The following is a 25,824-nucleotide window of genomic DNA, read 5'->3' on the forward strand; positions in this document are numbered from 1 at the left end:
AAATTCAGGTGTAAATATATTTATGTAGTATTACCAAGTCACATCCCATTGTTTAGAAAGTTGAAGAATCTAGGGCTTGTTTCATTACTTATACTTGGATTCCCAACACCCAGCCCAGTGCCTGACACATAGTAGGTGATTTACTTCTTGACTGATTATCTCTGTCCTTGGTCAGTTCTGTGGCACTTTCCCCTCTGTCACTGTTTCTGTCAGGCAGTAAGCTTGGCTCACTCGCTGCTCAGCCCTTCATGTCTGGGCAAATTGAGCCATTTTTGCCCTCCCTTCTTGGCGGGGCATGTTCATTTGTGCCATCACTGATGGTTTCCCGTTCATATTCCTCCCTTCTGTCCTCAGGCTTTTGTGGCTTTCTTCTTTTCTCCCTTTCAGCATGCAGCTAGTATTGGCAGAAAAATGTGACTGTTTTCCCCAAGGCACTGGTGAAATCAGCAGCAAAAATAGAAAAATACAACCTTGGTCTCCCTGTGCCATCTTCCACCTCCCAGCTCTGAGGTGGACTCTGCTTGGGTGGCTGGTGACTCCTCATCCAATTTTGCTATAAATCATTTCCTGACTATTTAGAGCCTGTGATTCTGATTTGGTAGAGCTGGTTTCCCAAGTCTAGGCTTTTCTTCCTTCCATTTATTACATAAAGTAAATAGCCTTTTTTGTTAAACACATGGGTGATCACACAAAAGCGTGGAATATAGGTTTCTTTAGTTTCTCCCTTTGAAAATTGAATGAGAAGACTGCATAGGCTTTTTTCTTTAAATAAATTTGTATTGATATATTTTGTTTTTATATCACCAATTTTTTTTTCCTATATACCCTCTCCCCTTTCTCAGAGAGATATCCCTTACAGCAAAAGAATTTTTTTAAAGAAAAAATGAGGAATTAGAGAAAAAAAATCAGCAAAACCAATCAACATAAATAAAAGAATCTAACAATATGGGCAATATTTCAGACAGAATAGGCTTTTAAAATTTTTTATTTTTTTTAATTAGCAAGCATTAATTTTTTTCTCTCTCCCACAAAAACAAAAAGAAAGGAAAAACTCTTTGTAAGAAATATGCACAGTCGAGTAAAACAAATTCCCATAATGGCCATGTCCAAAAATGGGTGTCTCATTGTGCATGTCTCTCAGGAAGTGGATAGCATTCTTTACCTTTGGTCTTTTGGAATCATGAAGGATCACTCTAGAGATCTGAGTTTTCTAAAACTGTTTGTTTTTATTATATTGATATATATATATAAAATATGAATTTTTCTTCTGGTTCATTTTGTTATCAGTTCATACCACTCTTCCCAGATTTCTCTGAATTTGTATCCACTACCATTTCTTATGACACGATAATATTTCATTATGTCCACATACCATAATTTGCTCAGCCATTCCCCAAAGCAAAAACAACTACTATAAATATTTTTATATATAAAAGACTTTTTATTCTTTCTTTGGTCTCTTTTGCGTATAGGCCTAGCAATGGTATTAACGGGTCAAAGCTACTCAGTAACTTTTTGGGTATAAGTCCAAATTCCTTTCCACAATGGCTGTACCAATTCCCACTTCTACCCACATTCATCATTTCCTTTTTGTGTCCAACTTTACTAGTGGGATGGGGGTGAGGTCTGGGTAGGCTTACACATTCCCCCACTTTCACATGAGCCGCTGCAAATGGCATCCTCCTTCCAAAAGCCAAACTTTACAACAGATGCAGATGAGCTGCATATAAATGCTATTTTTAACTGGATGACCTACAATGCAGTAAAAAAGCTTGTTAAATAAAGCGGTCCTGGGGTATAGTTTCTTGTAAAGATTTCTTTTGTTAATTGTCATTTCATTTATTTTACAAATGACAGTTTTCCCAATGCCATGTTTTCTTAAAATGGAGATGTAGTGATGGTCTTTTTTTTTTAATCTGTGCAAATTTTTTAGTTCCCTGGGCCTCAGTTTTCTCATCTGTAAAATAAGATTGCACGCAATGACCTCTAAGATCACTTCCACCTCTAAAAGCTACAGAAAAGGGATAGGTCAATGGTAGAGATCAATGGCACAAGCTGATAAGAAAGGTCGTTGCAAAGATCAATGAACGTGACCACAGCAATGTACACTTAGAGGGACCAGGCAAATCAGTAACAGATAGCTGATGAGAGATTAGGGTTATACCATGAGGTCCTGAAACAAAGAATAGCTAACTGGCCCCAGTCAGAATTAAAACCTCAGTCTCATTAGTGCCATGCTTTAGCCCAATGTGCTAACCACTAACAGACAATGAATTTTACATATAAATGCTGATTTATTCAGCACACTTTTGCATATTTTCAAAAAAAGATTTATCTTAAAAAAATCATTTCAGAAATCAGTTCAGGCATCGCTTGATGCTTCAGGAAAATCAAGCAGAACAAGTAAGATTCAACCTGCACAAAACAGACTAAGCCTTGTTAATATTAAAATAAAAGATCATTTGTTAACTCTGCTCAGAAAACTCTCACGTGAAAAAAAGTAAAGTTTAAAGCCACAAACATCGGTCCCCTAAAGATACAGATTAGTGCTGCCCAGCTATTTTCACTATCAGGTAGTACAAACTCTATCCATCCTCTCTCTCACAGCACTAACCTGCTGGGCTCCATCTCCATTCACTAGATGAGGCATCATGGCGACCTCTCCACTCAGCAATGGCGGCAGTTCCAGAGGGATTTGGTCGGTCATCATCATGGTGACGTACATTCATGGAGAGTTTTACTCAACTGGTTTCCTGCAAGAGAAAAAGACCCACTATTAATAAAAAAAGACTAGTGGCATGAGGATCTCCCCCTAAAACTACAGCGTATGCCCACAGTCCTCACTTGCTTCAAAAAAGGATCACGACTGAAATCAACACCGATCCATCCATTCTGAGATTCCCTTGTTCAGATGGAAGAATACGATGGAGGAGGGCAAGGCATGCTAGCCTCATGAGGCGTGCATTCCTGCCCACGTCTCTCGGACACTAACTTGTTAAACAACCATACGTCCCATACGCTGGGTGAGTTTCATCACCTATAAAATAATAACATCAGGCCTGTCTGTCATGATTTCTCTGCAGCTAAAATAAGATAGCAGATGCTGGACAAGAGAAAAGAACTACACTACGAGAATTATTATTTTCAAGCAGATCACCCCAAAGTGAAAGACAGAACTTCCTATAAATGAGCAACGACAAATGCATTTTTCTCGTGTTGAAATCAACACAACATTCACAGACAACTTATAGGACCTGGTGGAGAAAGGTTCATTAACGATGCTGCCCTCATCACCATTACTTTCTGTCCCCAACATTGAGCAATTAATCAACTACGGCCTTGTGGGATTACTTCTACCCTTGTCGCGAATTTTTGCTCAGTTTTTTTTAACTGTTCAACAACCCAATCCGCTTAGTTAAAGCCCCCACTGTCCCTATTTCCATCAGGCCCTACTATCTGACTCTATGTGCTAACTCATGGCATCCCTTATGCTTATATGGTCATTCCCTGACTCTTGTGAACATGACCTCTTCCTCCCTGAATTTCTCATAGTAATTAACTTCAAATCAAACATTCATTATGCACCTACTACATGAATGCAAGATGGTGCTAAGCTCAGGAGATTAAAAAAAAAAAAAAAGGTCTCAGTGCTCAAGGAGCAAAAATTCAACCAGACCTGTCTTTTGCATTCATCTCACTCTCCTCAGGATTACAGTTATTAACTTTCCCCACAAAAGTCATAAGCAACTGGAAAGAGGAGTTGATTGTAGAGTCAACAAGCATTTATTATAGGCCTACTATATGCTGGATACTGTACCTGTGCTGGAGATACAAATATAATGAATGAGACAATCCCTACTTACCCACAGCTAATATTCCAATGGGGGAGGAAGCATAAACATAAACAAAATACATACAAGGTAATAAAATACAAGAGAGCTTTGAGAGGGAAGTTGGGGGAATCAGGAAAGCCTTCATGTAGAAGGTGGTACTTGAGCTAAGTCTGGAAGGAAGAGAAATGACAATCAGTGTGAACTAACTGTGTCCAGCTTCCATTCCACTGAATGTCCTTACTTTCTGGTTAGAGATTCTATGCAGCAGAGGTGAGGAGGGATGGTATCCAGGCATGGGGGGCAGCCAGTGCAAAGACACAGAGATGGGAGATGGGGTGTTGTGTGTGAAGAACAGAAATGGCCAATAAGGCTAGATCTTGGGGTACAGGAAGGGGAGCAATGTCGAATGAGTCTGGAAAGTCAGGCTGGGGTGGGGGGCGTCTAGGTCGTGAAGCACTTAAAGAAACCTAAACAGAAGTTGATATTTTACGCCCCAGAAGTTGAGTTGAGTGGGCTCATAAACCAGTCATAAACCTGGAGCACATGTGGGCTCAAGGGAAATTATTTTGAGAGCAGTGTGGACAAAGGACTAAAAGAGGAGGGACTTGAGGCAGGGAGGCCAATCAGAAAGTACTGCGGTAATTTAGGTGAGTTTCGCCCAAACCAGGGTGGTTGATGTGCGAAGAGAGAAAAGGGGTCAGAAGCAAGAGATGTTGTGGAAATCAAAACCACAAGATTTGGCAACGGATTGGTTATGTAAGGTGAGGGAGAAAGAGGCGTCAAGAATAACGTCAAGGTGATGACCTGGAGGAATAGTGGCACGTTCAGCGAATACAGGGAAGACTGGAAGAAGATTTGGTTTAGAATTCAGTCAGTCGACTAGCCTTTATAAAGAGCCTACTAAGCACTGAGGATAAAGGCAAAAAACACAGATCAAGGTGGACATGCTGTATTTGATTTGTCTCTGGAGCATCCAATCAGAAATGTCCAAAAGGCAATCATGTGGGAGATGGACTGGATACATATATACATGTGTATATGTACACACATATATACATACATACATGTCATCTGCATAGAGATGATAATTAACCGCAGGAAGCTCATGAAGTGCGTACAGAGAAAAGACTAGAGGACCGAGAACAAAGCCTTGGGGAATTCCCAGCTACGGATCACACGTACCCCCAGAGCCAACCATGAGACTTTACACAAGGTAGATAACTCAAAAATCGTTGGTTGAGAAATTCATCGAAAGCTCCTTGAAAGAGGCTCTCTCTGGGTCCTCACCGTCCCACTCTTTGACATAGACCCTTGTACCACTAAACATGAGGATTCTCCCTGTGGACCCCACGTCCACAACAATCCTCATGTGGGGGCCAATCCTCTTGATGAGAACCCTCTCAGAACTGACCTAGGCCACTCCCCTAATGATGATCTTCCGCCAGGCCCATATGGAAATCCTTTCTAACTGGCAGGACCTAGCAGAGCTTGGGATCTTACTAGCCAAACCTTTACAAAGCCAGGGTCACCTCCACACCCAGGGCTCTCATGAACGAAGATGTGTTGATTTCTATTCTCATGAACAAGTAATATAAGGCAGCATTTGGTCAGCATCCCTGTCTGCAAATACAGAGTAACTCAACCAAGGCAAAATGGGCAGAAAAGACTGCATGACCGGAGTGGGCGGGGGGAGGCCCTGCTTTTAGACCCAGGTTGAGTGGAAACAAATGTGGCTTATTCTTATCCATAAAAGAGTTTTCTTGCTGAACAGGAAATATAGAGCCCTAAAATTCCCAACAGTTTTTGGCAACCAGCATAGGAAGACGGAAGAGTCAATTCCAGGATTGGACACTGGGGGGGTGGGGATGGGGAAGGGAACAGAACAGGGGATGGAGGGGAAATAAATGGAGGGAAAGGGTCAGAAAGCAGAAAGGTAGGGGGAGCAGAGTGGGTAAAGGGGAAAAGAAGAGGAAGAAGAGGAGGGGAAAAGATGGGGAAGGAGGAAGAGCAGGATGGGTAGGAAAGGGGAGAGAGATTAGAGGAAAGATGGGGGGGAGAGCAGGAGGAAGGGAAATAAAGCAGGGGGAGAGGGGTAGCCTTGGAGGTAGGTGAGGAGCAATCAATGGTTACTCATTACAGCCTCATTTTTTGAAGCTAATTATTTTAAGCACCATTGAATAAAGTCTTGTCCCAACTAGGGGCAAACACGTTTTCTAATAACAAAGCCTAATAATCCAGCATTAACAGGACCAGCCTGCTGTTTTATGAGACAATTACTCCATTCCTAAGTAAATCAAAGCGCAAAACCCAAAACCAAGTCACTTTCTTTGCCCAGCAAAGCAGAAGGAAACAGAATATTCCCATCTCTGGTAATACTACAGTCACAACTGGAAGCAGTATAGAAGGAAAGCTATGAAAGTCACTCCTTTGACTTGTGTCCTTGGGGTGCCCTCCTCCCCTCCCCCCTTTAAAATGGAAGCTAAGTCTAGCGGGCAGAGGCTGTTTAGCGTTTGATGTCTGTATCCTCAGGGCCCAGCACAATCCTGGACATACTCACAAGATCATCATCGATTGTCACTCTACACCCAGAAGGCACCTTAGTCTAACCCCCCCCCCCTTTTAGAGATAAGGAGTAAATGTTTGCTTAGTTTAACTAAATTTTGATAATTCTCACATCATACTTTGTTCTTCCGAAGACAGGATGAGGACTATCTTCTTTCCACAGACTTAGAGATCACAAGACAATAGATTGAGAGCCAAAAGTCCTCTCATTTTACAGATGAGAAAACTGAGACCCATAGAAATTAAGCGTCTTACATGGGGGTTAAACAGGCAGTAAATTAGCAGAGCCAGAATATAAACCCAGATCCTCTAACACTAAATCAATGCTCCTTCCACTGTGCTATCCAGCCTTCTAGATGATAGGTTTGTATATACATTCATATAGGTGTTCATTATAAATCATTCTTTCTCTAAAAATTCCCAACACCCAAAATTGATTACCTAGGGCCATAATGCATCTCGCAGCAACTGTAGGTAACTTCAAACATAAAGAATCTTTATGCTGGAGTCCATGTAGAAACTTTAAAAAGTACCATATATGTGCATCCCTACTGTTGACATAAGCATCAGCTGCACAGTGACTAGCACAGGTCCTTAATATATAAACTGATCACATCATCACAGTCATCATCAACCAGTGGAAAATCTTTCTCCAAGATAGACAATATCACAGTTTTGCTAGATTAGGAATCATGACTCTCCAAAGAAAAGGAGGGGAGCTGAGGTCTGGCCATTCTAAGTATAGCATAATGCAATTTGTATATGGAAGAAACATCAAAGGCATAAGGAGACTGAGGGGTTGAAAGTAGGCTGGCAAATGTCCTGGAGTTCTACAAATCTCCAAGAGTCACTCTCCACACAACATCTAGACAGCCAGAGATCTGTCCAACATCTTGACCTGTCAGTCAATGAGTTTTCAGCTCAATTTATAAAATGATCTTCCCTCCCTTCAGAAACAGGCCTCCATCTTCTAACCTAAATAGGAAGTAGTGAGCACCATAGGAAGAAAGAGTGAATTTAGAGGGCACGTCTTTGAATCCCATGTGTCTTTGGGCAAGTCATTATCTCTCCAGCTGTCAGACTTGTCATCTGAGAAATGAAAGGACTGGACTGGAGATCTGTCCCACTCCTAAATCCTTAATCTTGAGGATCTCGAAAGATGATCTCCAAGATACCTTCCTGATTTCCCTAGGAAATGTCATTTCTAATCCAAACTCCCCTCCCCTAACAACAACCACAAAAATTCTACCTGGTATGTATTTTTCCAATTTACTTATCTATGTTTTAAGTAGAATGTAAGCTACTTGAGGACAAGGTCTGTTTTGTTTTGTGTCTTTGTATCCCCACGACCCAACACAGTGCCTGGCACATAGTAGGCATAAATAAACCCTTGATGAATTAACTGAACTGAGTTGAACTAAGGTAAATCCTGTGATGGAACAGAAAAATGCCATCTATCTTTTTACAGGTAACTTCCTTTGCATACATCTTTCATGAAGCGCAAGATAACTAAAACCTTGTATTTTCTCTAGGGACTAGATGGATTATCTATCAATTACTTGTACATACCATAGACAACTAGGAAAAAATTCTACGTTAAACTCCCTGTCCAAAATCTATTATAAGAAATGACTTGTATACTTTTTATTCAAACTGACACAATATGAGGACCTTGAGCATAAACTGATTTGGGGTCCTTATACCTCAAGTGTCTAGTGTAATGTGTGGGACACAGTAGGCACTTAATAAATGCTTACTGAACGAATGAATGATTTTGCCTTCCTTTTCCCTTAGCCAAGTACTACCTGAAATTCCAAGCCCTGCTTTCTAAGAGTTCATAAGAGGTTGTCCAGACTCTGTCTCTATGGAAAAACAGAGAAACAGATGCAAACAAACGAGGCTGTGTCCTCTACCCATAGGGTCTGAATGGAGTTTCTGTGTCCCTAACAGATGCAGCTGATGCTTTTGCCTGTCCAGAAAGCAAGCGGACGTACGGGGAATGTGGGGTGGCCGTCTCCAGGCAAGGAAGTGACCCTGTAATTACACAGAGAAATGTTGGACAAGCTCTTTAATGTCAACGCAGAGAGAAGCAAGGCTAGAGAGAGAAGAGGGCCAACAGGGGAAAAGGGGAAGGCAGGAAGGAAGGAGGATACTGGGGAATCTGTTTAAATCCCTTTTCCAACAAAGAACTATACATTCATTTTAATCAAAAGGGTATTTTCTAGGCCAGAGGAATCTTCTCGGTTGATCCATAGGCTTCACCAGACTGGACTAACAGGGTCATCCAGGACCCCTTCACAAACATGCTGAAGAAGCCCTGGTCTAAGAGTTCTTTGTGCCCCCACGGTGCACAAAACTGAGTCAACTTCTTCCCTGGGTGAAATGACAGTAAGCCCAACATAGCCTATCTCCCAGCTCCACTCTTAGAGATGAGGCAAATTAGTCTAATCTTCAGGCAGGACTCATCACTGGCACCTTCCTCTACTAATGTGACCAAATGAGGCATAGTTCTTCCCTTCTACCCAAAGAGACCAACAGACAAGCAGGGTCTTGTGGGAAACAAAGGTCACCTATTGCTCTTGGGACTCAGACCACAACATGGTCCTGTGGGAACAACAGTGACTCACACAAAGAGAACAAGGATGCCCGCCACATCTGGTGAAGACGTACCAAACCCTCCCTCTGTAGGAGCCCCAATGGGCCTCTTCACAGTAACATGTATGGCTCAAGCAGATGGAAAGAACCAGATCTCACCAGGTCAACTCCAATCAGGAGGACCAATGCCATCTTTTATAAAGCTGGAGGCCCAGATTGGAGGAGGGAGGCACCGACTGGTTCAACAATCCCCAGGGGCCTCCTTTCTCCTCGGTCAGACCTCTGAATTTGTGATTCTCCTACTTTAGACTTCTAACAGCCGTCACGGTGTTTTCATTCATTGACCAAGTGGTGGCCAGTCTTCCTCAGCAAGCACCCCAGACTGGGCATCCTGGATCCAGGCAGCATTTACATCAGCGATTGTTAGTATTCAGTTATGTCTAACTTTTCATGACCCCACGGAGACCTTACTGTCCATGGGGCTTTCTTGGCAAAGATACTAGAGTGGTTTGCCATTTCCTTCTCCAGTGGATAAAGGCAAACAGAAGTTAAGTGACTTGCCCCGGGTCATACAGCTATTAAGTGTTGAAGGCCAGATTTGGACCCAAGTCTTCCTGACTCCAAGCCCAGTGTTCTATTCACTGAGCTCCCTAGCGGCCTCCTTGGCAAAGAGAGGTTAAGTGACTTGCTCAGGGTCACATAGCTAGTAAGAGTGAGGTCACATTTGAACTCAAGTCTTCCTGACTCCAGGCTCAGCGCTCTATCCCCTGAGCCATCCAGCTGCACCTATACCAATGATACTTCCACTCAATAGCCCCCATGCTGCTGCTGTGCTCTCAGCTCTTGTGTCTGCTCTTAACAATTCTTCTAACTCCACCCTCACTTCTTTCTACTATGACTGAGCTACACTTTTAGTAGAACTACAATCCAACTCTTCTCCCTTCTATTTGCTGCTATATACCTCAGGAAGCCATATCATCTCCCTTTGTTAGAATGATATAAATTCAGTGCAAGGGTACCCTTTGAACACAGCACCAGAATGTGTGTGTGTGTGTGTGTGTGTGTGTGTGTTTACATGTCTGGCAGGCAATACAAAATCAAGAAGAATCGACAAACCCTTAAAAGGGGGGGCTTGGTCCACGGATCAAAGGGAGTTAGCTGCAGCCAGCACAGAGGTCAAGGCCAGAAAACCATGAGGTAACGGGTCTAGGGGTGTAGGCAAGAAAACACAATAAAAGCAAAAGCTGATTGGCAGAGGAAGAAGCAAAGTCATAAAGATAACCATGGGGAGGAAGAAATATGGGACTTCAATTAACGGCCATTTGCTTTTCTGCACAAATTCAGCCTAAGGCATCATCACTTGAACAATGGCAGTATGATGACATTAAGCTCTTACTACATGCCCATGTTCCAGGCTTCATGACAAGCACTTCGGATACCAAAGAAGGGTGGCAACAGAGTCACAGTTTTACTATTGTGAGAAATAGTCTTATATAAAAGTGCATTCCTAATGGTATCTAATAACTTGGCTGGGCATTGAGGATACTAAGACAAAAAACAGAACAGCATCTCTTACCCGTGCCCTCAGGGAGCTTATATTCTATTAAGGGGAAACAACATGCACAGGTTGAGGAGGGGATGAGGAGGGAATACAAAATACAGCCAATTCTCATCTGTGACTCCAGAAGGTTGCTTTGTAGACTCATTGAACTTAGCACAGGTTGAGTAATAAAACTGACCAAATGGGCTCATTCTTGGATTATGCCCCTTCTCTCAGATGTTCTTTTATTAAAGAAAATTGTGCAAGGCAAACCTATCCTAGGATCAGAGATTTAGAATTAGACAACATTTAGGGGACATTTTGTCCAACCCCCTAATTTTACTCCACTTCCCAAAAAAATCTTCAGGGGCTTCCTTTTGCTTCTAGGACACAATACAACATCCTCAGCATGACACTGAAAGGCCTTCCCAACACGGCTGCCTCTTCAGTTTCCAGCCTTCTTCCCTTCACTTACTCTCCTTTGCAGTTAAATTGGCCTGCGAGTTGTTCCCCATTTCATCACATTTTACCTCTTGCTTCCACAACTTTGCCCAGATGGTTCCTCATGTCTGGATCATATCCCCTCCTCATCTTCCCCAGGTAGGAGCCCTTACTTCCTCAGAAGCACAGCTCCAGGGTCACCTCTAACCCAAGGCCATTTGTTGGTGCTCTCTTCCTGCTGAAACACTTGTACATCCTTTTGTATTTAGCTGTATTTGTACAGGCAATGTTCCCTCTCGACAAACGTCTGCTGCTTCAGGACAAGAGACAGTTTCCATCTTGTTTGTGTATCCCCAGCACCTAGCAGCACTGTTCCTGGCACACAGGAAGTATTTAATCATAGGATGACAGATCTAAAGCTACAAAGAACTCAGAAGCCATCTAATCCAAACTCCTCATTTTACATATGAGGAAACTGAGGCCCAGAAAAGTGAAGTACCTGTCCGAAGGTCCCAAGGGCAGTTAGCTGCTGAGCATAAACCTTACTAATTTCATGAAATATTATGAAAGCAACTACAATGCCTCTGACACATTTTAAAATCTTTTCTCCCACACCAACACTACTCTAACAAGACTGCATCTTGTAGTGTCTGTCTAGCCAACCTGTGTACGCTAAAATTATCATTAATAATAATATTCATGCCAGGCATTATGGACAGAGAGATGCCTTCAACCCAGACAGGAGGTCCTGGATTCAAGTCCCGTCCCCTGGTCAAATAAATTCCTTCACTTCTTTCCGCCCTCGGCAGCCCTCTAGGTTACAAAGTGTCTGCCTGTCTGCATTGGCTGACCAAACTTCCTCAAGGAATTTCTGCAGACCAATGCAATTATAAATCCTGTCTTGAAAAAACAAAATAGTTGGGAAGGAGGAGGCATATATGGAGAAATGAATGACATATAAAAACAGAAGCCATCAATTAACAGGAGTGAAACAGATTTTTCCCCCTTAAACAAATGAGGAAACAGAAGCAAAGAGATTAAGGGACCCAGCCAAAGTCACCCGGCCAGGATTTGAAACCAAGCCCTCCAGCTCTTTCTGGTAAGTCAGTTTTCTCTCCTTGTACTTGATGGCTCTCCCCCTGCACCCTCCACACAAACAACTTTCCATTCCTTTCAAGACACAGAGTAAATGAAGAAACACCCGATGAGGCATTAGCACAATAACATCAAGAGTGGTAATAGCTCCCATCAGCAAAGCATTCTACACTTTCTACAAGTATTTTTCTCCCAAAAGCCTCCATTAGGAAGGTAGTAAGAATACCACACATGCAGAAAGAGTTTCAAAGTTTACAAAGCCTTCACAGACATTATCTCATTTAATCCCACTATCAGCCTTGGAAGGTAAGTACTATCATAATTCACATTTCACATATTAGGTAAGAAACTGAGATCCAGTGTGTTGCCCAAGGTCATTCAGCTAGTATCTGAGGCAGGATTTGAACCCAGGTCTTCCTGACCTGAAATCCAGTGCTCTAACCCCTACACCAAGCTCCCTCTCCTAGGTATAAAAGAACATACTCCATATGCACCTCATCTCTCAGAAAACATATCTACAATACATCTGGCTTTCACTCACTGGTCTAAGGTTCTGCTCCAAATTCCCACCCCTTCCACATTTCAGACCTGAACTTGCTTCCATTGCGACCATGAGCCTTCACAACATTTCCCTTAACCACGCGTCCTGACTCTAAAAACCACACGGCTTCATGCCTCACTTACCCTATTCTTTTGATTGACAGGGAGAGGATGCCGGGAGAGCTCTCGTGGTTAGTGCTCCCCTCTCCTTAGAGAACAAGACCTTTATTACCTGGTGGAAAGAGCCAGCCCTGAACACACAGGAAGGGATTGTGAGGAGGGGGGACGGGAGCATCCCTCTGGCACCAAAAGAAACAGCCCCCTCCTGTTAGGAGATGTTGAAGTCAAACTAGATATTGCCCAAAGCTTTTTAGAAAAATCTGGAAGAAATCTTCGAGCCTTCGTTGGCCTAGAGGGCCAGTCACCCACCCTCCCTGTTTGGGGGAAGGAAGAGGGAGCGTTCCTTCTACCACCTCCCACACAGGAGGTGGGGGGATGTCCCCAGTGGGGAGGGCCATCTGACTTGGGGCCAGAGAATGGGTGGGGGGTGGGGAGAAACACCTCGTTCAACACACATTCCTGTGGTCAAGTCTCACAGGATGAATCTAGGTCTGTGTGAGCCTAGAGAGGAGCCTCTTGTGGGAGCTGTCCCCCTGAGGCACGGGACAACCAACTCTTCCCCACCTTTTCCCCCCTTAAACAGATGAGGAAACTGAGGCAGAGAGATTAAGGCACTTCTCCAAAGTCACACAGCCAGCTCTTTTTGCTGAATCCATTTCCTCTCCTTGTGATAGCTCTCCCCCTGCCCCTTTCACAGAAACAACTCTCCATTCCTTTCAAGATACAGAGTAAATTAAGAAACACTGAACCTGATTCTCAGAGACTCCCAGGGTCCTTTTCAAAGGCTCCAGCACCACCACAAAAGCAGGCTTTTCCAATGAAAAAGTCCTGACCCCAGGGTGAGGCTATTCAAGAAGTAATTCTTCACCTGGCTTTCAATTAGTACTAAAATGTCCCCAAGTGCTCCCCCTGTAAGTCAGTGACCCCAAGTTTGCCTGCTTATATCAATTCAAGATGTGAAACAAGCGATACAGCGTGAAAATTAAGTCCGTATGGGCTAGGAGACACCACCCCTAAGAGCCCCCAAAAGAGCAAAATGAGGCCACCAGAACCCAATGGGCTGATTGCAACCAAACAGCGTGACCCAATGGGTAAAATCCCAAGACAGCACTTAACTACAGGAGCTGCGCCAACCTCTTTTTGCTGACACCCCTAAGAGGGTTCTGGGTAGGCTTAATTATGGAATGTCGCAAGAAAACTTCTGGCAAGTAGTTGGGATGAGAGAACTAGTCGACTACAAGGGACTGGGTTGGAGGTTTCCTTCGTGAATTTCCATGCCTGGTCTTAACAGCACACAAAGTAAACAAACAAGTTCCTAATTTATGTGGATCTCTGGCAATTAGATAAATAACTTAATAATAGTCAGCCCATCAGAGATCCCCATCACTAACTCTGCATCATTAAAACACACCCAAATGCATACATATCTCCTAAGAAGCCACGGGTTCTCTTCCAATAAAATATATATTGGCCAATTAATTTAACATAATCCAAATGGCATGGTGTGCTGCAGGCCTATTTTGCTTACCCTTTAATAAAATTTTCTTGTCTACTAAGAATTTGGGGCTGTGCGGCTTGCAAAGAGACTGGGGAAGATCTGTTGTCGCCAATGACTTAGCACCTTCTGTTGCAAAAGCCATTTATGTCAACCACAGAAACTTGCTGTCATTTATGGGGCAGTCATTACCCAAAATGTACTGTCATCAGTAACTGGTCAGGGGAAAAATTTACACGTGGGTAAAAATGACAACTTGGAGGCCCACCACCTTAGAAAACAAGGATCTTTTCCCAAACAAAAAGAAGTCTTCCTTCAGACTTTAGAAAGGGTCAGTATCACTACAGATTATTGACCCTAATAAATCTGAAAAATACCAATTCAACAATAAAGAGTTTGGGTGTTTGTTTAATTTACAAACTAGAAGGATTTGTGCCAGGAGTAGGAAAGTTCGGTATGGGTAAAAATTATAAATATTATAAATTACAAATTGTAGGACTATTTTAAATAGGAAAAATATATCACTCAGTAGTTGTTTGATTAAGCCAAAAATGAAGGCCAATTATGTACCAGGAGGGGAGAATATCAGATGCATGGCCCAACAAATGATACAACTTCAGCAAGAGATTAAAAGGGGGGGGGGGGTTCCTTGGATAAAACATAGCATCGTTCACACTAAAACTGCAAGACCACAAGGATTTTTTTCCTTAATAAAATTGGACTAAAAGTCCTACTCCAACGTCACACTTTGGCATAAAGGGAGAACCACCTTGTTTTCAAGTGCTATGCCCCTCAAAGCACAAACTAAGGCAAACTTTCAAGCAGTAGCATGGTGATAAATTGTGCACTTGTTTTCGCAAGGTTCTGCCTCGCTAAATTTGTGCAGGCTCATCATCTGGATGACCAAAGGATGATGGAATTTATTTTTTTAATCAACAGCACCCCCCAAAGACCTAAATTATAGAAGCGTGGTAATTAATCTGGGTCTACGCACAGAATACCTAACCTCAGTTCTTTAATTTCCTAAAGTACAATTATAAAGTATCTCTTTCAAATCAAGAGCTAGCCTGATACACAATGGAAAAACATTAGAAGTGTTCCCACTAAAAACAGATACAGAGAGGGGTGCTTATTTGTGACCACTTCTGTTTGACATAGTTATACAAATGACCACTTGAAATGAAAAAGGTAGTCATGGGGTGGTGTGACTTTCTATATAATAATAACAACAACAACATTTAGCATTCATATAGCACTTTAAAGTCTGTACATATGCACTACCTCACTTTATCTTCACAACAACCCTGGAGGGCAGGTACTATTATTATCATCCATACTTTGCAGATGAAAAAGCTAAAGGTGAGTGGTTAAGTGACGTCCCTTGCTGACTCTAAGTCCCCTGCTCTATCCACTGTGCTAACTACCTGCCTCAAACTTAAGAGATGAAGATAAAAAAAAAAAAATTTAGCTAACAAATTACTTTAGAAAGAGAATGAAGCACAGGAAGCAGCTTGATGGTTCAATACATATAGTGCCAGACCTGGAGTCAAGAAGACCTGAGTTCAAATGTAGTCTCAAACATTTAACAGCTATGTGACCCTAAGCAAGTCCCTTAACCCTGCTTGCCTCAGTTTTCTCATCTGTAAAATGAGCTGGAAAAGGAAATGGCAAATTACTCCAGTATTTTTGCCAAGAAAACCCCATGAACAATACAATCCACAGAGTCACAAAGAGTTGGATGCAACAGAACAACTGAACAACAAGAAAGCATAAAATAAACTCACAAAATTATTTACATTTTTAAGCATCACTTAGCGAAACTAAGGAAAAATTGATAGACAAATATAATGTATAAATGTTTAAATGCATATGTATAAATGATTAAATGTTAATTAAATATTTGGGCACAAGGCTTTTTTGATGGAAAAAAAAAGTAAACTTAACAATGAAATTTACATCCCCTTTGTGTGAGTACATGGGGCCAACAGAGTAAAAATACTGATACTTTCAAATCAATTCATAGAGCTACTGCGATGCCAATCAAAATACCAATGAACTACCTTATAGGATTATTAAAAATGATAATAAAGTTATATAGAAAAACAAAAATGAAAGAAGAATTATGGAGAAAAAAAATACACTGAAAAGGAGACCTGCCTCATCAGATATCAAAATAATCCATTAAAGTGGTAATTATCAAAACCAGCTGGTTCTGGGTTAAAAATAAAAGAGGAAAAAAATAGCTCAGTGAAACAAAATTGAGAATCCTGAAATAGAATCAAATGTATACCAGAGATTAGTGTTCAAAAAATACCAAGACATAAAAAGATTAAGAAGAAGCATCTTTAATTAAAATTATTAGGCAAACTGGTTTAGTTTTTTTTTAAATAAATTAGGTCCATGCCTCACATATTTCCAATAAGAAAGGTGATCTAATTTTTAATTAGAAAAAAATCAAATATTATATTTATCTCAATTATCAAAAAAGTTTTCAGTTACAACTGAAGATTAAGAAACAGAAGAAATTGCTGGAAGAAAGGAAATGTGATTACACAAAGATATTGTATGCAACAAAAACCAGTATGCTTAAATTAAAAACAAAAACATATTGGCCAAAAATCTTTGGTTTTTAATGTTGGACGAAAATTCCTCCAATCCTAAACCTGCCCTGACATCCCATTTCCCAATGAAGAAACAGTAAAAGGATGTGAACAATGTCAGGAAAAGGAAAAATGAATCATTATTCATAACTTGAACAATTTATTCAAGCTGGCAATCAGAGAAAAACAAATTGAGCCAACTGCAAGGTGCTACAATATATTAAGTGGGCAACGAGAGTTAATAATGATAAAAATCCAGTGGTAGTAGCTGTGGACGCCATTACTTTCTTGGTGTAGCTGTTAATTGGTGCAGTCTCTGAATGGTAGTGGGATCTAACAAAGAGACTGCCAGGTACAAAACTGATTGTACCTTTTGAGCCGTGAGACTACATCTGAGGGAGCTGTTTAAAACCCAAGTAATACAAAATTATTTACTGAAGACTTAACTGTCACAACAAAACACTCAAAAGACCTATGTAGCTAACAACTGAGGAATGGGCAGTAGATGGAACATACTGTCAACACAACAGATAAACTGCACCATAGAAATAACCCTAAATACAAAGAAATAGCCAATGGAATGATACAAGGTGAGGCACAGTCTTATAAGCAGGCAGAATTGTAAGAACATATGTGGTGTCAATAACTAAACAGTGATAAAACTGACAAGGTCTCTGATGAAAAAGAGATCAGACAGGGGCACAGACCAAGTAAGACCAAAGATCTAGACCTGGAAGGGACATGAAGTAAGAGGCCAAGTAGTCCAACTCCCTTAGATGGTTTAGAAAACCAAAGCCAACAAGGCTCCATAGGTTCGCGTCAGAGCTAGGATTTGAACTCATATTCTAACTGTGGAACCGGTCCTCATTACAGTGTACCACCAACAAACTGTAAATAGTTAAGATTCTGCAATAATTTTTGGGGGTTACATGGTTCCCCGTGATGCTTGATTCTAACTAGTGGGATGATTATAAAAGTTTATAACCAAAAAACATTTTTTTGTTGTTGTTGTTTTTGCTTTTTGGTGAGGCAATTGAGGTTAAGTGACTTGCCCAGGGTCACACAGCTAGTAAGTCAAAAAACTTTTGAAGAAAAGGAAGTCAGACTCACTGAATGTTTTATAGGTGCTAATAAATTGTATTTGTACAATTTATTACTAATAGATGGTAATAGACTGTAAATATTTTTTATTAAAATGATGATACTAACAAATGTAAACTCCTTTTATTCCTTTGAAGAGAAAGTGTCAATGTAGTGGGTAGAGACAGGCTCTCAGTCAAACAGACCTGGTTCAAATCCACTATGGCACAAAATGGCTAGAACTCAGTAAGTTACTTAGCCTCCCAGTGTCTCCATCATAGGGAATGGGAATTTCCATTCTCAACCAAAGAAACCACATGTTCAGGTCCAGCCCACGAGCTTTTGAGTACTTCTGCCATGCTATAAACAAAACCACTCCCCTTTCTCCCTAAAGAGGAGAATTATGCAGAGAATCACTGAGCCAAGCCAAGACTGTCTAATAGTCTTTGGGAAGATATACTGACAGACCAGGAGTCTTCTTGGGGCTGCAGCTATCCCTTACAGCGCATGTGCAGGGTCAGTAGGTCTTAAAAAAAAAAAGTGGGGGGGAAGAGTTGCAAAACAGTAAATTTTGTATAACAAAGGATCATCAAAATGCCTCCTGATTTTTCCAAGCCCATCAAAAATAAAAGTCTTTCCTATCCTGTTTGAAACAGATTTTTTAAAAGGGAAGCATCTTGATTCTTCTTCTAAGACCTGGAAACTAGGAAAGACACCTTTTACCCCATTCATCCTTCTTCTATATTTCTAGCACTTTACACAGTGCATGGCACGTGGTAAGCACTTACTGAATGTCTGCAGACTGACCATCTAATTAATGCCGGAAATGCCTTCAGATAGAGAAAAACCACAAAAGCAGCAAAAACAGCAGAGAAAGAGAAGAGTTTCTCTCCCCCTCCCTCTTCTTGTCTTCCTCTTCCTCCCCTTCCCTTTCTCCTTCTCTCCTTACCTCTCTCCTCCTTCACTGTCTCCCTACTTTCCTCTCTCTCTCTGATTCTCTTCTCTGGTTCTCTCTGACTCTCTTCTCTGGTTCATTCTCTCTCTCTCTCTCTCTCTCTCTCACTCTCTCTCAGAAATGGTAGGAAATCTGTTCACCAGCCAATCAAGAACAGGTGGATTCTAAGCCATGTCTTGGTACAAGAGGTCCAGATTCTCTTCTCTGTCCCAGGCCACACTAAGCACACATAATCACTTGGCACTGCAGACATTATTGAACTTCATACGGGCCACTGCCAATGGGCCCAAGAGGGCATCCAGCAGAAACCCCAACTCCATCCTTCAGGCCCAATCTAAGAGACCACACAGCTAGCTTTGAGATTGAATCAAGAAATCTCCCTGTTAGAAGCAACCTCAGAAGCCATCCAGACTAACAGGCAGTTATCAGGCCTTCTCCTCAAAGAAAAAAGAGCAAAATATCCCAGAAATATAACTAGAAAGGGGCTAGGTTTTATTATTGAGATTATGAAAGTGCTTCAGGCTAGCAGGAAAACCAATCCAGTCCCGCTTCAGTCTTCCCTATGGAATAGTTGTCCCTGGACATCCCTAACACATGCTCAGTTGGGAGCTGGACCCAAGACAGATGCCCTGACTTTACGGGATTCTGCCAGGCTGAACTTTCCAGTTCAGTCCTACATGGCGGCATGCCAGTGGCTCCTGCCATGGCTGGCCACTCCAATAAGTGAAGGAGGGGTGATAATTGTTCATGCAGAAAAGCCTCTTGAGACATGAGCAGTACCAGGAGGTATGCACACAGCTGGTTGGTTAAGGCACAAATAGTCTGGAATGTCTTCTGGTCTGATGTGTGTGTGTATGTGTTCATTAGTGGAGGGAAAGCACAGCCATCTGAAAAATGTCCTAACCTTCAGGCCCTTTGTGTCTGCTTCCAAACACAAGAGATTAACTGGAAATGTTAAAAGAGACATAGGAGTACCACGCAACCATTTTTATTCTGACTTTTCTTTTTCCTTATTTCTTATTTTTTTTAGACACTGGATTGATGTGCAGAATGGAGTTTAATGAGCCACTATGAGTCCTCTGATGTTAAACAGGCCTCTCTCTACGTTTTCCCCCCATAAGTGATTTAGCATTCTTTAATGAGAGAGGATAGAAAGTCTCAATTAGAAACTGCTGATATTTTTTAAACTGAAAAAAACAATATTTAAAATGTAGCCCTGCTCTGTCAGAGGCAGCTGTGGCATAGTGGATAAAAGCTGGCTTCTTAAGTCAAGAAGACCCGAGTTCAAATCCCACCTGTGATACATATGGGCTGGGTGGCCCTGAGCAACCTGGGCTCTAGACAATTCTTGAAGACTGCAGAGAAGGTACATTGGCAGAGGGAGTTTCCTCGTTTGGGAGTCACAAATACCTATAAAATCACAGGTCCCAATCCCTATTCTCCCCAATTCCTTCAGACCCGTGATTTCATTGATCTGGGTGCTCGCTATACAAGGCTGCACACCACAAATCATTCATGCCTATGATCTTGTCTTCATCCTCCCATTATTCCCCTCCCCCCAAATCAGTACTGCTGATTAGCAGTACTCATCAAATTCATCCCTGTGTGGATACCAATGAAACACACGGGCCTGTCTACCACCACAAAGTCCTACAGTAATGAGCACCTAAATTCTCAAAAACTATGCATACAGGAAGGAAAGCTCTGGCAAGACCAATAACAGTGCAAGGGCTTCTGGGTCCAGTCCTGGCCACAGACAATGAATATTTTCCACAGACCAAGTGCGGAGAGGCTCAATACCAGGAAGTTGACCACTGAGTCCTTTGGAAACCCATGAAAGAAGGAAAAATACAAAATGGCATTCAGATCTGTGCCCTTCCCCTCTAATTCTGCAGTGACCAACCAAGGCATGAAAGAGAGACAACCTGAACAGTTAACTTATATTAGCAACTTTATGTCATTATAAAATCTTCAATTCTGAAAGCAATTTGATGTTGTCCTTAACAAGAAGCAATAATTCCATAAGGTTTTAGAACTCAACAGAGAAAAATATAATAGCTAGCTTTAAGACTGGCAAAGTAATAAAAATGTGGCACCATAGAGACTCCCAACTAGGATTCACTCAAATGCACACAAAAAGAAGTATTCTGTAAATATTAACTCATAGGGAAGAGGTGAAATCTACTTAACGTTTTATCTAAGGCAAGAGTTCTTAATCTGGAGTCTGTGAACTTTTTAATATATATACATATATATATATATATATATAGTTAACTATATCTCAATGTAATTAGTTTCCCTTGTAATCTGGTTCATTTTAATTTACACATTTAAAAATACTTTTCTGAGAAAGAGTCCACAGACTTCACCAGATTGGACTGCCAGAGGGGTCCATCCAGAACACAGGAAAGGTAAAGAACCCCCGATCTAAGAGGCTGCAAAAAGACAATCATTTGTAACAGCTTTAGAGCACAACTTTAAATTCAAACAGGCATCATATCCCAATGAAATAGATTCAAATTCTTTCTAGGCTTACATATAGGAAAATACCCCAATAAGGAACCTTACTTATGTGTTCACAACTATGCCAGTCTGACATCGACAAGAAAACATTCCAAAGCAATGAGTACTTAACCTCACATACCCCCCAAGCTAACTGCTGCATACTTTATCGTGTGTGTGTGTGTGTGTGTGTGTGTGCGCGCGCCTACATGAGAAAGACAAAGACAGAGACTGAAACAGAAACCAAGACAAAAAGAGAGAGATAGGGACAGAAACAGAGACAAACTGAAATGTTACATTATCAGTGAAATAGGAAGCACTTCTCCAAATATGCTGCTTTAAACACTTCTACTTCAAAATGATTGTTACTGTGTGTCTTTTAACGGTGGACTGAAAGGAAAAAATCGCAAGTTACAACTGTGGCTGGACAACACAACCTCTAAACTCCCTTCTAGCTATAAGCTTGCACATTAAGGATCATTCATATTACCTAAATGCATATTCAAATATAATTGCTGGAAACCCTCCCTCCAAATGACACAGTCCTCATTCCTTCTATCATCTAGCAACAAGCGCTAGCATCACAATGCATCATTTCAGAGACAAGCCACTGATGACTTAATCTTTCTCCTGTTTCCCAGTATCCAATGTAATTGTTCAGTCATTTTTCAGTTATATCCAACTCTTTGTGACCTCATTCAGGGTTTTCTTGGCAGAGATACTAGAGTTAGTTGCCATTTCCTTCTCCAGCTCATTTTAAAGATGAGGAAACTGAGGCAAAGAGGATTCACAAGATCACAAAGCTAGTAAATGCCTACGGCCACATTCAAACTCAGGTCTTCCTGACTTCAAGCACAGCGCTCAATCCACTGTGCCATTTGGCTGCCCCAGCATCCAATACAGAAAAACTGGAAAAGAGGAGCTATCAATCTTTATGGCTAACTCCCCTAAAAATGTTGCCAGACAAAGAATTGGAAACTGAGAGGATGCCCAACAATTGGGGAATGGCTGAACAAGTTGTGGTACATGAATGTAATGGAATACTATTGTGCTGTAAGAAATGATGAACAGGCTGACTTTAGAAAAACCTGGAAAGACTCGTATGGTCTGATGCTGAGTGAAGTGAGCAGAACCAGGAGAAGGCTGTACACAATAACAGCCACGCTGTGCGATGACAAATATTGACAAGCTTAACCCTTCTCAGCAATACAAGGATCTAAGATATCTCCAAAGGCCTCGTGATGGAAAATGCTATCCACAAAGAAGAAAGAACTATGGAGTTTGAATGCAGGTTGAAGCATACTATTTGCTATTTTTTTTTTCTTCAGTTGTGTTTTGTTTCCTCTTTCTGGTGTTTCCTCCTATTGCTTCTAATTCTTACTTACAACATAGCTAATGTGAAAATATGTTTAATAGGAATGTATATGTATAGCCTATATCAGATTGCATGCTGTCTTGGGGAGGAAAGTAGGGAGGGAGGGGGAGAAAAACTTAAAACTCAAAAGCTTATGGAAGTGATTGTTGATAATTCAAAATAAATTTTTTTTAAATGTTGCCAGAAATCCCTTCTTCAATTAACTTGTAAAAAGAAAAAACTCAGGTTCCCTTTATATATGATAAAATAACATTGTTTTTATTGAAATTCCATCGCCTCCCTATACCCACGTCTTTAAAAAAAAAAATTCCTTTTATAAAGAAAGCTAGTTTTCAGCACACTGTGGAAAAACCAACTACAGACAGCATTTTCATCACATAGCCCTTTATTAAACAAACCTTAATTTTAACAATTTTGATTACAATTCATGGGTTGCCATAGAACTATTTTCCTTAAACACAGGCCTTAGAAAGCTAAATTTATAAAGTGTGACTTGATTAAGTCTTGGAGCAAAGGTTATTCTAGAGCTGAGGATCTTAATCTCAGGTTCATGAATTTTTTAAAAAACTATTATGATAACTGTATTTAAATATAACTGGTTTCTTTCAAAATCCTTGGTACTTTGTTTTATGCATTTAAGAACATTACTCTAAGATGGTGAGTCCATAGGCTTAAACAGGCTAGCGAAGGGGGTCCATGACACATACAAAAGTTAAGAACCTACCCTAGAGAGGAAAGCACATGATTTTGTTATGGAAATCACTGGGAAAAGACTTTTATATGCTGAAATTATTTGATGAGTCCATTTTTCAGGTCCATCTTATATCTGGGAGAAATGGTGGAGTATAGTGGAGTCAGGAAAATCTGGGTTCAAATCCTACCTACTAGCTGTATGATGTTTGGCAAACCAGTTGGGTCCCAGTTTAGGCCCCAAACCTCAAACTGATGCATGATTCCTCCTGTTCCCTCATCCTCTAGCTGCACTGGACTGATGATAAAGCTGTTTGTTTACCTAGGTCTGAATGTCATCATCTAGGGCTACTCTTTAATAGACTAACAGTCAATAATAGCCAATGTTCATACTGGGTTTAAGATTGACCAAATATTTCTCATGCATTATCTCCTATGATGCTCACCTCCACGGAATAATTAACAAATCATTGAACTACATTTCCTTGAGGCACCTGGACCACAAAAAAACAAATATACCATGTACGGAGCGGTTCGGTATTGGCAAACATGGATGCCTGAAGAGCCTGCTTCCCTTTTCAATGAGAGACATCATTCGTTTTCCCACAGGCCACTGAAAAATAAATGAAATCTTTCTTTTCAAAGACGATTCAACCATTTACTGTGAACCTGACCCCAAGCTGAAACTGTATTTGGAGTGAGTAGAGCATTGTATTATGGTGGGAAACCCCTTCACACAGATCTCCCATTCAATCAACAGGCTCCATCCACAATGGATGTTCACACAGGAAGCTGTCACTGTAAGAAGAGCCGTGGGCTGCCACCCGGCAGGACTCCTGCCCCAGAGCACTTGTTGGAGCCCTGGAAATGCCACGGGCACAGCCCACAGAACATGTGCTTCTCGAGTGGCCTGAAGGGGAATAACTTCCCCTCTCTAGATTATTACAAAGGCAAGAAAAACTTCCCAAAAGTCCATTCCAATCACTGAATGACTTCTTAGGGCATCCTTTTGTTGGGGAAGAAAAGTGATATCACAAAAGACATGTAATTCATTTCTGAACTGAATTCAAAAAACAGCCCACAAAAAAATAAAAATCTTAAATTTTTAAGAAAGGCTCATCCATTTGGTATTTACTATACATACAATAAGGTTTTGATGAAAACCAACACTTTTAATTATTTATTTTCTTGGGGGAAAGTTGTCTATGAAAGTATTAAGTATTAGGTTTCAATGGCTACTTGTCTGAACTGTCAAAAAGGAAGTGTCTTAAAAAAGAAGGGAAGGAAGAACAAAAGGAGGGAGGGGGAGAAACAGAGAGAGAGGGAGAGAGAGAGAGAAAGTAAGTACAGGCCATGACTGATACACTGTACATTTTTATCTAGAAAGAGTTTCATAAGAAGCAGTAGAGTGGACTCATGAGGTGTATAATCTGGGACAAATCACTTGAGTTTTGGTGACAGGAGCGGGGCAGGGGAAGAGCTCAGTTTCTTCATTTGTAAAGTGGGGGGGAACCCTGTCACAACCACTTCACAGAGGTACTGTGTGACTCAAATGGTAACTTTGGGAACATTAAGACATGTTATAAATGGAGTCAGAAGAAGGCCATAAGAAAGAGCCAAATGTATAAACAAAAATACAATGAATTGTGTTCTTCCATCAATACAATACAAACTGTTCTGCGCTGTTGTTTTATATATGTTATTTTCAACCCATTTAGACTAACGGGCATAAATAAGGAGGAACTCCACGGTTTTATAGTTTTTGTGGCAAGGGGATACCATTGGTGAGCGTGGCAAACGTGGCCTCAGGGGCTCAGGATTTCAAGCCCAGCTCTGATCTGAGCCCATATGACACGAGGCCAATCCCTTCATCTCCCACTTACTGGAGGATCCAGCTGACATAAGACTCATCTGGCCATGTATAAAAACAAACTAAGCCAATCTTTGAAATCCTCTAATTCTATGAACCCGATTATCATTAACTGCTGAAATAACCATGATCAGAGAGGTGGCCTAGACTTGGATTCAGGGGACATGGGTTTGAATCCTGCTTAACATCTACACTAGCTATGGAACAACCTTATGGAACAATAGGTGGAATGCTGGACTTGGGAGTCACAAAGACCTGAATTCATAATCCTGCCTCCAACATTTACTAGCTGTGTGACCTTGGGCAAGTCAATTAACTTCTCTCAGCCTCATCTCTAACATGGACCTGATGATCTCCAAGGTCCCTTCCAGCTCTAAATCTGTGCTCCTATGAAGTCACTTAACCTCTTCAAGCTCAGTTTCCAGCTCTGTAAAATGAGTATAATAGAATATAATCGAGTATAGATACAGTACAGTATAATAGTAATAATAGAGTATAGTAAGAGAGTACAATAGAATACTTACTGCATCA

The 25,824-nt window shown here is 41.1% G+C and overlaps 1 protein-coding gene across 1 annotated transcript in view; it reads right to left on the bottom strand.

The window, feature by feature from the left end:
• The window catches only part of FNDC3B (fibronectin type III domain containing 3B), a 396,339-nt gene that overhangs the window by 300,411 nt on the left and 70,104 nt on the right, over positions 1-25,824 (bottom strand). Inside the window, exon 2 of the mRNA XM_027875752.1 lies at positions 2,615-2,753. Within this exon, the coding sequence (XP_027731553.1) occupies positions 2,615-2,725 (111 nt within the window). The 5' untranslated portion in view covers positions 2,726-2,753. The remainder of the gene's footprint in view (positions 1-2,614; positions 2,754-25,824) is intronic.

The sequence above is a fragment of the Vombatus ursinus genome, unplaced genomic scaffold, assembly GCF_900497805.2.
Source record: "Vombatus ursinus unplaced genomic scaffold, bare-nosed wombat genome assembly UNPS02014810.1, whole genome shotgun sequence".
In the NCBI taxonomy this organism is placed as follows: Eukaryota; Metazoa; Chordata; class Mammalia; order Diprotodontia; family Vombatidae; genus Vombatus; species Vombatus ursinus.